Source organism: Ursus maritimus (assembly GCF_017311325.1).
Source record: "Ursus maritimus isolate PB19 chromosome X unlocalized genomic scaffold, ASM1731132v1 scaffold_X1, whole genome shotgun sequence".
Classification (NCBI taxonomy): Eukaryota; Metazoa; Chordata; class Mammalia; order Carnivora; family Ursidae; genus Ursus; species Ursus maritimus.
In genome coordinates this window covers 30,301,025-30,314,632 of record NW_024423319.1, presented here as the reverse complement: position 1 = coordinate 30,314,632, position 13,608 = coordinate 30,301,025, and the positions used below count along the sequence as shown (strand labels likewise).

At 52.0% G+C, this 13,608-nt stretch overlaps 1 protein-coding gene across 4 annotated transcripts in view; it reads right to left on the bottom strand.

The window, feature by feature from the left end:
* The window catches only part of SEPTIN6 (septin 6), a 64,106-nt gene that overhangs the window by 16,786 nt on the left and 33,712 nt on the right, over nucleotides 1-13,608 (bottom strand). For all 4 annotated transcript variants that reach the window (XM_040628616.1, XM_040628599.1, XM_040628607.1 and 1 more), the window contains exons 4-6: nucleotides 10,079-10,265; nucleotides 6,993-7,154; nucleotides 683-779 (exon numbers count right to left, since the gene is read on the bottom strand). In XM_040628616.1, the coding sequence (XP_040484550.1) occupies nucleotides 683-779; nucleotides 6,993-7,154; nucleotides 10,079-10,265 (446 nt within the window). The remainder of the gene's footprint in view (nucleotides 1-682; nucleotides 780-6,992; nucleotides 7,155-10,078; nucleotides 10,266-13,608) is intronic.

Below are 13,608 nucleotides of genomic sequence, written 5' to 3'. Positions count from 1 at the left end.
AGAAGAAAAAAATGAATACCAATGTTTCTACAAGCCCGGTAGCAGCACCTTGTGTCTCTCTGCCTGGTCTTGAAATGAGACTTAACCACTATCCCGACTTTGGGCTTTCTCATTCTGCCTTTTTTTATACAGTTTCGCCACTTGCGTATGAATTCCTAAAAGGATAGATCTTGTTCATGTTGTCTGCTTGGGGAATTCCCATCAGTGGAATCATACGGCATGTATTCTCTGCTTTATTGAGCCTAAGGTTATGTTTCTGAGATTCATTCTTGTATAAGTAACTATACTCCATTCATTTTCACCACTGTTTCTTATCCCATTAGATGAACATTTTGCAATTCATCCGGTCTATTTCTGATGGCTCTCTGGTTTGTCTGCTACTCATCTGCTATATTCTTGTACGTCTCCTGGGGCCCTGGGGCCCTGGGGCCAATTACACAGGCTTTCTTGAACATTCCTTCTTACCTGGCTCCAAAAAACATTCGTTTTTGTTTTAGGAATGCTTTCTCCATTAGAGACAAAGAGAGCTTGCTCGCAGCAGAGAAGCCGGGGGTGGGGCCAGAGCTTGCCTACAGCTGCGGGAAGCCCACGCCCAGTGAGTACAGACCGGGACAAGTTAGGGACTGGCCACACAGCGGCTGGAGGCAGGGAAAGGGGCACCGTCTCCTGGGCGCTCACTCACCCTGCACCGTGCCCCACGGATACTGCCGCGCCTTCATCATCTTGTTGCCTATCTTCAGCTCCTCTGTGCTGCCGATGACAGCAAATGGCAGGTGCGCCTGGAACAGAAGGCAAACTGAGGCTCAGAGCAGAGTCCCTGGAGAAAGGCACCGAGCATCCCTCGATACAACCGTTGCCCGGCTCTGGGACCTCGCGCCCATCACACTGTGGTGGTGTCCCCTCCCTGTCGCCATTGTCAAGAGGCATTTCTTAAGCTCTGAGCTGTGTGGGGCTAAGAAGCCTAGCCCACGCTTCTGCCGTTCAGAAATTCTCAATGACGTGGCCGAACACACAGGGAACAGACGAAGACGGGAAAAAGCCCAACACTGAGCAGATACCCAGATGAGCGCGCTGTTCACACGGCGCAGGTGCTGAGGGGGAAAGCCTTAGGAAGGCGGGTGAGTGGGATGAGGGGGGCTACGTGTGGCTAGAGAGAGGCCGAAGGGGACTGAGGGGGCCAGGGTCGCCTAACCTCCCCAGAGTGGGAGAGCCCTGGGAGCCAGTACGTACTGCTGACTGAGCTGTGCGCTCCTCGTTCTCACCCTTCCCTGAAGCAAGAGCTCATGCGGAACTCTCGAGTCTAGAAGTCAAGTCCACAGGTGTTTTCCCACAGGCCCATAACTGTGCTGGGTTGTTTTCAGCGCCGTTCGGGAGACAAAAGTAGACACAGCCCCCCTCACCCTCTAGGAGCTTACAATCTTGTTGGGAGCACTGGCATTACATACCCTGAATCGTATAAGACAGAATATGACCAAGGACTCAAATGTAGGAGCCAGTGCCTGCACACAGTAGGTGCTTAATAAATACTCCTTGAATGGAAGTAGCAGGGCCATCAACACAGTAGAGAGGAAAGAAAGCAAAAGTACAAACAGGGGTATGAGCGTGGTGCTTGCAGGGTAATGCAGAGCTAGGCCTGGCTGATGACGGTTTTGGGGGTCAGAGAAAAGGCAACTGCCCCCGACTGGTAGTGTGAAGTTTGGCAAACATTTCCAGCACCCTGTCTCCCAGGGAGCTGGCCAGGTCGTAAGTACTGTGACCCCCAGCCAAGTGATCCTGGGTGGGGCTTTACCTGAAAGGGCTTGCCACAGACAAGTGGAAGTCCACTGGAGCAAGCTTTCTTAGCCCACGTGGAGAAACAGGCCTCCGTCACAGACACGTGGACTCATTTGCTGACTCGTCTGTGCCACGAGTGTTTACTGAGCCCCTACTGTGTGCTAGGCATTAACGGTACAACATTGAAGAAGCTCAGAGCCTGCTCCTGGAGAGCACACAGTCTGGCAGGGGAGAAAGACACGCCAGCAATGATAATATGGTAAAGTCTAGGTTATAAACAGAGGTTCAGGAGCTGGAGGAACAGAGGAGGGAGCAGCTCACTTCAGGAAATCAAGGCAGGCTTCACGGAGGCAGCAACAATTGTACCAGCAGTTGGAGTAGCTAGAGAACTGGTATGAGCAGCAGCAGCCGCTTACGAAGCTCGTTGCCTCCTCCCAACAGCACTGTGAGTTAGGTACTCCTAGCCCCATTTTATAGACAAGGAAACTGAGGTCCAGTTGCCAGCAGGCACACAGCAGTGAGGGCGAGCGCTAGGGATGGAGCCCGGGTCTCTCTGGCTTCAAGGCCCACCACTGGTCTGCCACGCCCACGTACGGGGTCCGAGCCGCAGGCGGGGTGAGCACTCCAAACCCTGGGGTGATCCGGTGGCGAAAAGCCAGATGATAAGAAGCAGGTCCATTCTGGCAAACCTACAGCAAATGTCTTTTGTTTGCCTAATCTGTGCGTGTGATGTCACCACCACTCCTCCATCTCCATTCTCTTTAGCACCTGCCCCCCAAGAATGTTCTTCAGAGTGGAAAATCGTAGGACTTAATCGGGAGCTCAGCTCCAGGGCACCCGCAAGTACCCTGAGGCGCTCGGCCAACCTGCCAAAGTGGCTCTCCCGTCACCCTCTGCCCACGGCTCTCAGAGTATCACCTCAGCAACCCCCTCCACCCCTTCCCACCCGTGCCTGTGCCCGAAGTGGGGACATAGGAAAGAGGAGGTTATGGCTGTATGGAAGATGGGCCGGGGTGGCCGCGGGAAACGTTGCCTCGGTCCTAGGAGGGGACCGAACATGAGGGTTGTTGGGCGTGCAACACACGGGGCATGAGGGGGGCACCAAAGTCTGGAAAAGCCCACCCGAGGGCCAGAGCCTCCCTGACCTCTGCCAGCCGGCTTTGTCGGAGGGACATCCGGGCACGGTTCATTCCCACTCAGGACCCCAAGACAAGTGGGGAACCTCAAATCCACCCCCAAGTGCTTTCTGGGAAAATGCTGCCCCTCCTGCCGAGACCCAAGGCTTCAGCCACGTGACATAAAAGAGCCAGAGGGCAGCGATGGCAGAGGGCTAGACCGAGGGAGGAGGTGAGAAAGAGAACCTTCTGGTGCATCCCTGGCTCTAGTGGAAAGTGACGGAGGAGGGCGTGTGAAGTGGGTGGGGACTTCTCTGGGCTCAAGCGGAAAGGAGAAAAAAAAAAACCCAGGAAGCGAATAAAGACATTTAAAAAAAATCAGTTTTGGATTCCCTTACGCCTGTTAGATTTAGCCCCACAAGCCATCGTTAGTTAGGATGACAGGGTCACTTGCTTGCCTCTTTCTCACTGCGCCGTCATTCTATCCCTGCCCCCGCCAGGGCCCCCGAGACCTCCCACGGCCCACGCTTGGCAACTGGCATCAGAGTCTGTTCGGATAAGCATCCGCAAGCGGAATTTTTCTGGGTGCTGCCGGGAAGCTCTCGTTGGCTTCTCGCCAGAGCGCTACGGAGCGGTTCTCATACACCCTACTCGTGATCTGGGGGAAATGACTTGCCCAGGTCCCAGACTCCTGGGCCCAAATCTTGCCAGGGAGCAGTAAGGCCACCGAGCTTTAGCCGCCGGGCCCTCCCCGCCACCCGCAGCAGCCGGCGCTCTGCCTCATGGCTAAATGGCAAAAAGCTAACCCTGAAGGGCGGGAAATCGTGGGGCCGGGCTCCAGCCCTCATTCCGCTGCTCTTGAGAGATGGGTGGCTTTTAAGGACCGGGAGAGAGTCGAGCAGAGCAGGGAGATGGTACGCGCTCCAAGCAATCACGCTCCCGGGGGTGACACTTTGCAGGTGTGGGCCCAGGGAGGAGACTGCTGGCGGCAGGACAGGGCTGCCCCTGAAACACGCGCAGATGTGCACCCCCCCCCCCGCCCCGGCATCAGATGTCCAGCCTCCGAAAACTCCGAGAGACACTCTCAAGCCTCCTCTTGGGAGTCTGTTCTCAGATTCACTACCTTTCCTGTCTCGTATCTACCTTAAATTCCTCTTAGTATAGGGGTGCCTGGGTGGCTCAGTCAGTGAAGCGGCTGCCTTCGGATCAGGTCATGATCCCAGGGTCCTGGGATCGAGCCCCGCATCGGGCTCCTTGCTCAGCAGGGAGCCTGCTTCTCCTTTTCCCTCTGCCTGCTACTCTGCCTGCTTGTGCCCTCTCTGTCAAACAAATAAATAAAATCTTTTTAAAAATTCCTCTCAATATATTTTGAAGTGTTGGATGATCCCATTGGCACGAACTGGTCTATTTCAGTTCCAGAACATCCGTTATAGCTGGGAGGCTGGATGACCGTTCTCCTCAGTCTGGTGAAATAGAGATGGTCAGCACTGTTCATTCCTTGTCTGATAATAACCCGATCGCGAGTGGCTTCCTCCCGACATAGCAATTTTTAGAATTGAAGTCTACAACCTTGAGAGTTATCAGGGCACGGGTTGAAGATGCGTGCAACAATACCGCTCACTCCCTTCTCTTGCCGACCCCCAATCGGACATTGTTTTTCAGACCCACCCATAGGCTAAGGGGGAGGCTGTGACCTCATTAGTCTTATTTCCCCGCCATGGAAATCCCTAGTGGGGGGCGGCAGGATGACTGGCCACTCTTCTCCACTTGGGCAGGAGGCTCCTTCCACTTCTTCCAATCCAGTCCCCATGACAATTGGCTGGGGTGGCTGAGGCTGTGGGGCTAGAGCCAGAGCCAGAATTGAAAGGCCAGCCCCCATTCTTCCTACCACCCAAGCCCGGGTGTTCTGATTGACGCGGCTTCGTATGCCACAATTTGTCTGAAGACCTTGGGGACTTTTGACACAGTTGTTCAGGTGACAGACAGGCGAAGCAAACCCGCCTACGTATGTTATAGCAGCGGCTCCCCGCCCTTTCCCCAACACAAGAGGTAACATGCGGCGTTCGCTTACATGCCCCTCTCCCGCAGGCATGCCCAATGCCAGCCACACTCCTCCCCACTCAGAAAAGCACAGTGGAATGTCAGGGAATGTTGAGTGATGTTATTATAGGGATAACCCTAAATCCACTCAATTCAGGGATAGCCCTAAATCCACTCAAATTTAGTTTTTCAAAGTGAAACGCCAGCACACTTTGGACTGTTGGAAGAAAGGACCCAGAACCGCCTCCCAGCCAAAACAGCATGGTTGAGAACTGCTGCTTCACAGCACGAGAAGTTTCCAACCCTAAGGCTGAGCCTACCCTAGGTTCAAGCAGGAGGGCACAGCTGAGCTGAGAGCAGAGCCCAAAATGACTGTTATTCCTGGTTCACAGTGTAATGCGCTGTCGTTTTTGGACGCCACCTCGAGACGGCTGAGAACTCTTTCCCCTATTAATTCTTAGCAAAGCAAACCACAAGCCCGAAAGCTACCTGGCGATGTAGGGGAACCCAAGTTTGAAGGTATCTATGGGGCCCGATGCTCTGAGGTGACTAAGCGCTTCCAGACATCGTGCCAGTGACACCACATGACGCTTCTCTCTAGGTTCCCCTTTTTCTGCAGGCTAAGCCCCCTTTCAGGTTTTCTCATCTTGGCGAAGCCTGGTTGCCATCGAAACGCCCTGACTGCTCGAGAGGATAAGGGCCCATCTTTCTGTTCCCCCTTTATTCACGCTCATGATGGGTCAGAGAGGCTAGGACTCCACCCACCCCAAGCCACGTAGCCTTACTCTTAGGCCAGATTGTCAAAGATGATGAGGGACTTCTCATAACCAACACATCTCGGGTGTACCGCTGAGCGGCACGGCGGGCGGAGACGATGACTCGCCGCCCCGCTATGCTAATTTGTTGGCCAAATTCTAGGAGGTAGCAGCTGATACCATAATGATAATTCAGGGGCGGCGGCAGCTGGAAAGTCTTCTAAAAATGGCTTTTATTACCAGGCTTTCCTGAGTTTGGCTATAACCGGGCATTATGTCATTAGGAAAAACTGATGCCTCTCAAGAGAGAGAGAAAAAAAATCTGTTCCCAAAGCAGAGGCTTTCTGAAAGCTATTAGCTGTCTCCTTGAAATCACAACATTGAAGATTTCGCAGCAACAGCATCAACACGTTGTAAAGAAGCATGAGGAAATGTTTGACTCCCCGCCTTGCTCATTACTCATTCCTCTAGTGGCGGGGGGCGGGGGGGGGAGTGGGAAAGGACTGGAAAGATGGCAAGTCGGGGTGTTTTTTTTTTTTTTATTCATTCACACTTAATAAAGCAAAGCATCACCCTGAAACTTTAAAAATAACATTTCTCTAGTCACCAGAAAAATCAGAGGCTATATGTCATTACTCCCCCCGGGGGTAGAGGCCTCGATGATCTGTGTACGCACTGTCCTGGAGCCCCGGAAGCCCGCCAACTTTTTCTGCTGTGGGTTGTCATGGCATTGTTTTGGTCAGAGAGGAAGACTGTTTGCCTTTCTGGCAGTCCCAGGGGGGCTAGCTTAGACTGAAGCAGCATCAAAAAGGAGGGTGGAAGGAGAGGTCCGAACCCCCCCCCCAGACTCTTCCTGAAGTTGGCCTGTCCCTCTCTCAGTCTCTGCTATCAATCTCTGCATCTCTGAGGCTTTGAAGCAGCCAACACTAAGGGAGAGGAGCTGTTTGGGTTCTGGATTCTTCCTCACAAACACTGAGATTCAGATGATGGGGTTGACCTCACTAAAATGGATGGTGATGTTCGACGACCAGTTTGTAAAATAAAAATAATGATAAAAATAGGGGCGCTGGCGTGGCTCAGTCGGTGAAGTGTCTGCTTTCAGTTCAGGTCATGATCCCGGGGTCCTGGGATCAAGCCCCGCATCTGGCTCCCTGCTCAATGCAGAGCTTGCTTCTCCCTCCCTCTGCCGCGACCCCCTGCTCGTGCTCTCTCGCTCTCTCGAAAAAATAAATAAATAAAATCTTTGAAAAAATATAATAAAAATAAACAGCAAATGGTCAGAAAGTTGAACCCCTGTGCTCCCACTCACGTTCATGGTTCCATTGATCTCTGCCACTGACTCGTCGTCTGTAGGGAATTGGTAGATCTGGACCCCGTTGCTGACTAGTTCGCTGGTGATTTTGATTTTGAACTTCGTTAGCTCGCTCTTCGAAATGGCATCTGATTTGGCAATGATGGGGATGATGTTCACCTGGGGGAGGGAGGAGCAAAGCCGGATAATCTGCAACCGAAAGCAGCGCGACAGAGGACTTCCACCAGCTCAACCCAAACGGCCCAGGACTGGCCACCTCTGTAGCCAAATCACAACATAATAAATGACAGTGGGTGCTGCTTACTAAGCGCTGGGTACTGGACGAAGCGCTTTACGTGGATTAACACAATTAATCCTGACAACACTCCTCTCATTTTGCCAATGAGAAACTGAGGCACAGAGAGGCTAAGTAACTTGTCCGAGGCCACAGAGCAGGTACGTAGCAGAACTGGGCTCCAGATCCAAGTTTAGCCTTCTTCCTAAATCCAGAGTCTTGGGGCACCTGGGTGGCTCAGCTGTTAAGCGTCTGCCTTCAGCTCAGGTCGTGATCCCAGGATCCTGGGATCGAGCCCCGCATTGGGCTCCCTGCTCAGCAGGAGGCCTGCTTCTCCTCTCCCACTCCCCTTGCTTGTGTTCCCTCTCTCGCTGTCTTTCTCTGTCAAATAAATAAATAAAATCTTTTAAAAAATAAAAAAAATCAATAAATCCAGAGTCTTAACCAGCTCAGCTCCAAACTGATGGGCTGTGTGATATCTTAATACCGAGATCACTGCTTGGGTGATTCCGAGCAGAAAGAGGACCGTTGGGAATCTGTGGCTGACAAGGAGGGGAGGTGGCCACTCCTTGTTAACAGTAAATTGGCCCAACCGATCTGGTGCAGGCTAGCCCCAGCGTGTTACGGACCCACCCCCATGGGCCATGGCAGGGAGGGGAGGCAGGGCAGAGCTCAGCGAAGGAGCTCACCTGGCCCCCCTTTCTGGCAGCAAACTTATGAACCAACCCAGCTGGATGAAGAAGACCCTCTCAGTTACCAGTGTGATCTGACACTTCATGCAAAAAAGAGTTTGACTGCCTGAGTTTTGTGATTAATTTCTTTTTTTTTTTTAAGATTTTATTTATTTATTTGACAGAGAGAGACAGCCAGCGAGAGAGGGAACACAAGCAGGGGGAGTGGGAGAGGAAGAAGCAGGCTCCCAGCGGAGAAGCCTGATGTGGGGCTTGATCCCGAAACGCGGGGATCACGCCCTGAGCTGAAGGCAGACGCTTAATGACTGCGCCACCCAGGCGCCCCTCGTGATTAATTTCTGCACAAAGCAAGCAGGCATATATGCCCAGTTTCAGACAGCAGGACAAAGGCCTAACGCCACCCCAAAGTTAATCCACCTGAACCCTGCTCCTTGAAATGACTCCAAGCAGAGACAAGGCTTCTGCTGCGGGAGGGTGAAGAACTGTGCCCCGCCCACGCCTTCGTGGGACAGAGCACACCCGAGCTCACGTTCACGGGGGAGCAGAGGCGTTGCCGCCAGCAGACTGCTGTGGGGCGTCATCCATAGTGCTTGGGCCTGGGAAGGAGCTCGACACTCGGAGGCCGCCGTCTGCCCGCTTTACGCGTTGCCTGCCGAGTACCCATAAAGGTTGCCGCCCGTTTTACGTGCACCGGGTCAAAGATTGAGCCCTGCAGGTGCCTTCTTTGAAGTCTTTGCAGGAGGGGGGCGGGTCAGAGCCTTTGCCAAGGGGGAAGACGGGCAGAGCCAATTCTCCTCGTCACTTTTCACCGTGTCCCCATGGACACACGACGAGCCTATGCCACAGGCTGCTTAACTTAACCCCACCCACCCACCGGGCCACCGGCGCATGGCTCTCTGCTGCCCTATACAGGACATGCAGGGCATAGCGACATTTCTGCCGCAGCCGGTACTCCTGGGTGGTGAGCTCATGGCTGCAAAAAAAAGAAAAAGAAAAAGAAAAAGAAAAAACTGCTCCTATTTTGATTTGAGCTGAATGTCAGTTTTTCTCACGGATAGGCTACTAAATAACGCATATAAATTAGAATTTCATAAAATAAAATACCTTGGAGTCAGAGCGAGCCAGGTCCAAATCACAGACCCCTTACAAGTTGTCCAACCTGGAGAAAGCTACTTGGCTCTCTGTGCCTCAGTTTTCTCATGAGGAAGTGGGAATAACAGTACCCACCACACTGGATTCTTGGAAGGATGAAATAAAATAATGTCTATAACGTACTCAACCCAGTGCCAGGCACATAGGCAATGTTAGGGGGAAATGTGTTCGGCTTTTTAAGGAATCCCGCATCAATTCTTTAGTACAGCAAACAATCCTTTCACAGGAAGAACCCTTGTCTGATGTCTATCTGGTGTGGGACTTACATTTTTCAGTTCCTTTTACAGCAGGACACGACCGATTCCCACAGCCATCTTTCTCAGGAATGGAGGCCACAGAACGTGGCGCCAGGGATCTGAGTTCGAATCTAGCCTCTGCCAGAAGCTAGCTACATGACAACAGGCAAGTCCCTTAACCTCTTAGAGCCTCTGTGTCCGCTAAGTGGGGGATAATGACGGCGTTTGCCTCAGCGGGTTGTGAGAATTCAAGGAGATACTCCAGATGGTGCTTGCACAGTAGTGGCACAGAATGAGGATTTAACAAACATTAGCTGCTGTTACTAAAATTCTTATTGATAATAAAAATAACCTCCTTCAAAGTCCAGTTTGCCTGTTCGAGAACAGTCAATCCTGGGGCAAAGAAAAAACACCTTTCCGTTGCCAAAGGCTGCGTGCCCAGGCCCTGGCAGCCATCTTGCCTGCAGTCACCCTTAACCCCCAGAGCGATCAGGGCAGAAAGATGGCTCAGGGCAGACCCGTGCCCAGTGCTGGGAAAACGGATCACAAGGTGTACGACGCAGGTGCTGGATCAATGACACCATCTTTCCGGAGGGACAGGGAATGAAGGAGAGGATGAGGAGGCCACAGAGCGTCTCCTGGAGTCTGGCACCAGCGTGGCCCGCGAGACCAATAAGCGTGGTCCCGGTGCATCCCGCCCCCCGCGCGCCCTCGGCCCTGCCTCCGTACCTTACTGTCCAGCTTCTTCATCGTCACGAGGTCCAGAGACTTCAGGGAGTGGCCCGTGGGCGCGATGAAGTACAAGCAGGCGTGGATTCGGGAGTCGTGGTAGCTGTGCAGCACCCTGCGGATCTTCAGCTCCTCCTGCAGGTAGGCCTCGAACTGGGCGTCGATGAATTCCACGATGGGCTTGTAGCTGGGCAGGGCAGGGAGAGCAGGGACGTGGCTGGACCGCTTGCAAACCTGGGCTTTCGGTACAGTCCCTTCTCGAAGTTTAAAATGCCCTGGGTCATCTGGCTCTCCCCATGCAGCTGGGTTCCTCCAGCTCCCTTCGACGGGCTGGCCGAACTTCGGCCTCTGGGCACAGCTTGGCTCTGGAATGCCCGCCTCTCTCTTCTCACCCCAGTCCTGCCCTCCCAGACCTCAGGGCCATGGAATGTCCCCCTCCTCTTCCACACGGTCTTCCCCACTTCTGCCAAAAACCCCTTCTGTGACCCCGGAGTATACAAAAAATGATAATAATGCTATCAGATCGCTTACTCTCGCTTCACAAGGATTACTGTCCCCTCAAATACGCTGTGTCCCTCTGAGGGGCGGAGGCCACGAAGGGCACTAGTCTCGTCCCCATGGGGTATCTGCGGGTGGGTTGATCATGCTTCGGGCTGGTTCCCAGTCTGTGTTTCCTCGGTTTCCCGCCCTCCACCCCCAGTGCCTAGTGTGACAGCTGGGAACCCGGTGGTGGCCGGGACCTCTCCTTGACCCACCGCGGGGGAAAGTTGTCAGAACACTCTGGGTTCCGCTCAGTCTTGCTGGATTTATGGGACAGCCCACATGGCTCCCCTAAGGTCCACATATTTTTCTGGTTCTCATTTCCTCCAAGAGTGTGACTTTAAAATCTAAGCACATTGACAACATTTGGTAGAGATCTCCCCCCTCCCACACACGCACACCCAGCTCACTGAGTCTCCAGGCAAAATCCCCTTTATGACCCCAAGTCTTGCCAGGGCGTCTTAAACCAGAGCCAGTCCTCTGCTCCTCCCTGTCCCGGGAAGCTTCTCTCTTCTCTCCCGGGCAGTTCCTGCCACCCCTGCAGCCTCCGTCTGCTCTAACTAGGTCAGCGTGGCTTCAGCTCTGCCTCTGCTCTCATCACCCCATCTGTCCGCTGCCTCGCCATCCAAGGCTTCCTGCCTTCAAGACCAAGCAGCGAGCTTGCCGATAGCACGGCCAGACAGAAACATGATCAAAGGGATCCCCGTGGTAGAGAAGGGAAAATGGCTTAAAAAAATCCCCAAATCCTAGATTCTGAGAGCTACATACAGAGGAGAGATCCAGGTGCAAGGTATCTCTGGAGCCCCAGAGAAAATTCCAAAAATAAAATCCTTTTTTCCCCCTTTCTTCCTTTGATCTCGCTGAGTCAAACATCATTCTGAAGGGTAACAGCATCCAAGAATCTCTTGGTGTCAAAGATCCTTAGAAGGTTCCTGAAGAATTAGGAGCAAGTGTGGGGGATGCACCCCTTTGACTTCTCTAATTTTTGGATGATTGGCTCATTTGAATTATCGAATCATGGCACTGCTAGCTTTTTTTTTTTTTTGCTTTCTCCATTACATAACTTTTTTTTTACTTCATTTTTTTATTCTGCAAAAGGAACCAAAGGAGGAAAGAAAAGAGTGCATTTTGAGTTTTTTTTATCACCAATCTCTGGTGATACCCTGGGCCTATCTTTCTGCTGCTGCCTCAGACCCTTAGGCGGCTCTGGATCAGACCAGCCAAACGAGCCAATCAACCGACAGCCCTGGGTTTAGACCGGTCATAATGGGTGGTTCATCTTTGTCTTACTCATCTGTGTATCCTCGGTGTCCAGCGTGGTTATCTGGAATATAGTCAGGATTCCACCCCACTCTGTTGTGCTCACCGCCCCCCACCCCGTCCATGAGAAACCAAACCCCTTACTCCCACAGGCGGTCTCTGCACAAATGTTTCCTTGTCCTGGGTAATACCTGACTCCCCTTCGAAGACGGGGCTTCCCTCATATACCTTCTTAGCTGGAAATTTCAACATCTCTTGCACCCAAGTTCCATGGAGGGGTGGCGAAGGCAGCTTTCTTCTGGCGCATTATACCCTGGCCTCCTACAATCTCTTCCATCTGCTACAAAAACTCAGCTCTACAGGGCGCCTGGGTGGCTCAGTCTGTTGAGCATCTGACCCTTGGTTTCAGCTCAGGTCGTGATCTCAGGATCGTGAGATCGAGCCCCGCGAAGGGCTCCGCACTCAGCAGGGAGTCTGCTTGAGATTCTCTCCCTCTCCCTCTGCATCCCCCTGCTCATGCGTGCATGCGCGCACACACCCTCTCTCTCAAATAAATAAAGTCTTAAAAAAAAAAACCCAGCTCCAACATAATCCACCCCTCCTTGTCACTACTGTTTGTCTTTCACAATTTAGGGTAGGAGCTCTTAACCTGGGCTCCACAGACTTCCAAGGGGTCTATGGAGAGAATTCGCAGGAACCATGAACTTGGATAGGAAAGAACCACATTGTTTTCACTGAGCTCTCACTGAAGCTTAGCGGTTTCTTCAGGTACAAATGCAGGTGACAATCTACAGTAATTTTAGCAGTACCTGCGATTTCACAGTCAATAGAAATCACCGATATTTTTGCTTCCTATTACAGTTGTTGCAAATATCTCAAAATAGCATTTATACTTACACACCTTCTAAATTATGATAGTTATTAGGGCTGCGTGTAGATATTACTTCAGGAACTAATAAAGAAGGACAGGGATTTATGTCCTTCTGGAAGTGGAATCATACAGTATTTGTCCTTTTGACAAATCACAATTTGAAAATATTTTGGGAAGTGTATTTCTAGTATAATGGGCATATTTTAGGCATTTAAAACCGTTATTTGAAGAATGAGTCCATAGGCCTCAATGGATTGTTAAGGAGGCCAAAGGCACAAAACAGTTCTTGGTCTGGGGCGCCTGGGTGGCTCAGTCGGTAAACCATCTGCCTTCAGCTCAGGTCATGATCTCAGGGTCCTGGGATCGAGCCCCACCATGGATGGACTGTCTCTCTGCTCAGTGGGGAGCCCGCTTCTCCCTCCCCCTCTGCCCTTCCCCCTGCCCATGATCTCTCTCAAACAAATAAATAAAAATCTTTTAAAAAAATATTTTAAAAAACCAATTTCTGGTCTGGACACTACTTCTTATTCCTGTCAATAATGGGGATAAAAAGTGACCAGGAAGGCTTCCGTGACAACGTGAACTTTAAGCTGCACAGTCAGGAATAAGGGAGCCATGGCAGAATCTAGGAGAAGAGCATTCCAGAGAGGAATAAGAAAGGTAACGGTCCAGAGGGAGAAATGAGCTTGAGGAGGTTTGCAATAGGAAGAAGGCAAGGTTGCTGGGACCTAGTGCAGGAAAGAACTATTCACAATTGCTCGAAGGTGAAAACAGCCCAGTGGCCATCAAGTGACGACTGGCTCCACACAATGTGGGAGATCCAGACAATGGACTATTACGCAGTCTCTAAAAGGAAGAC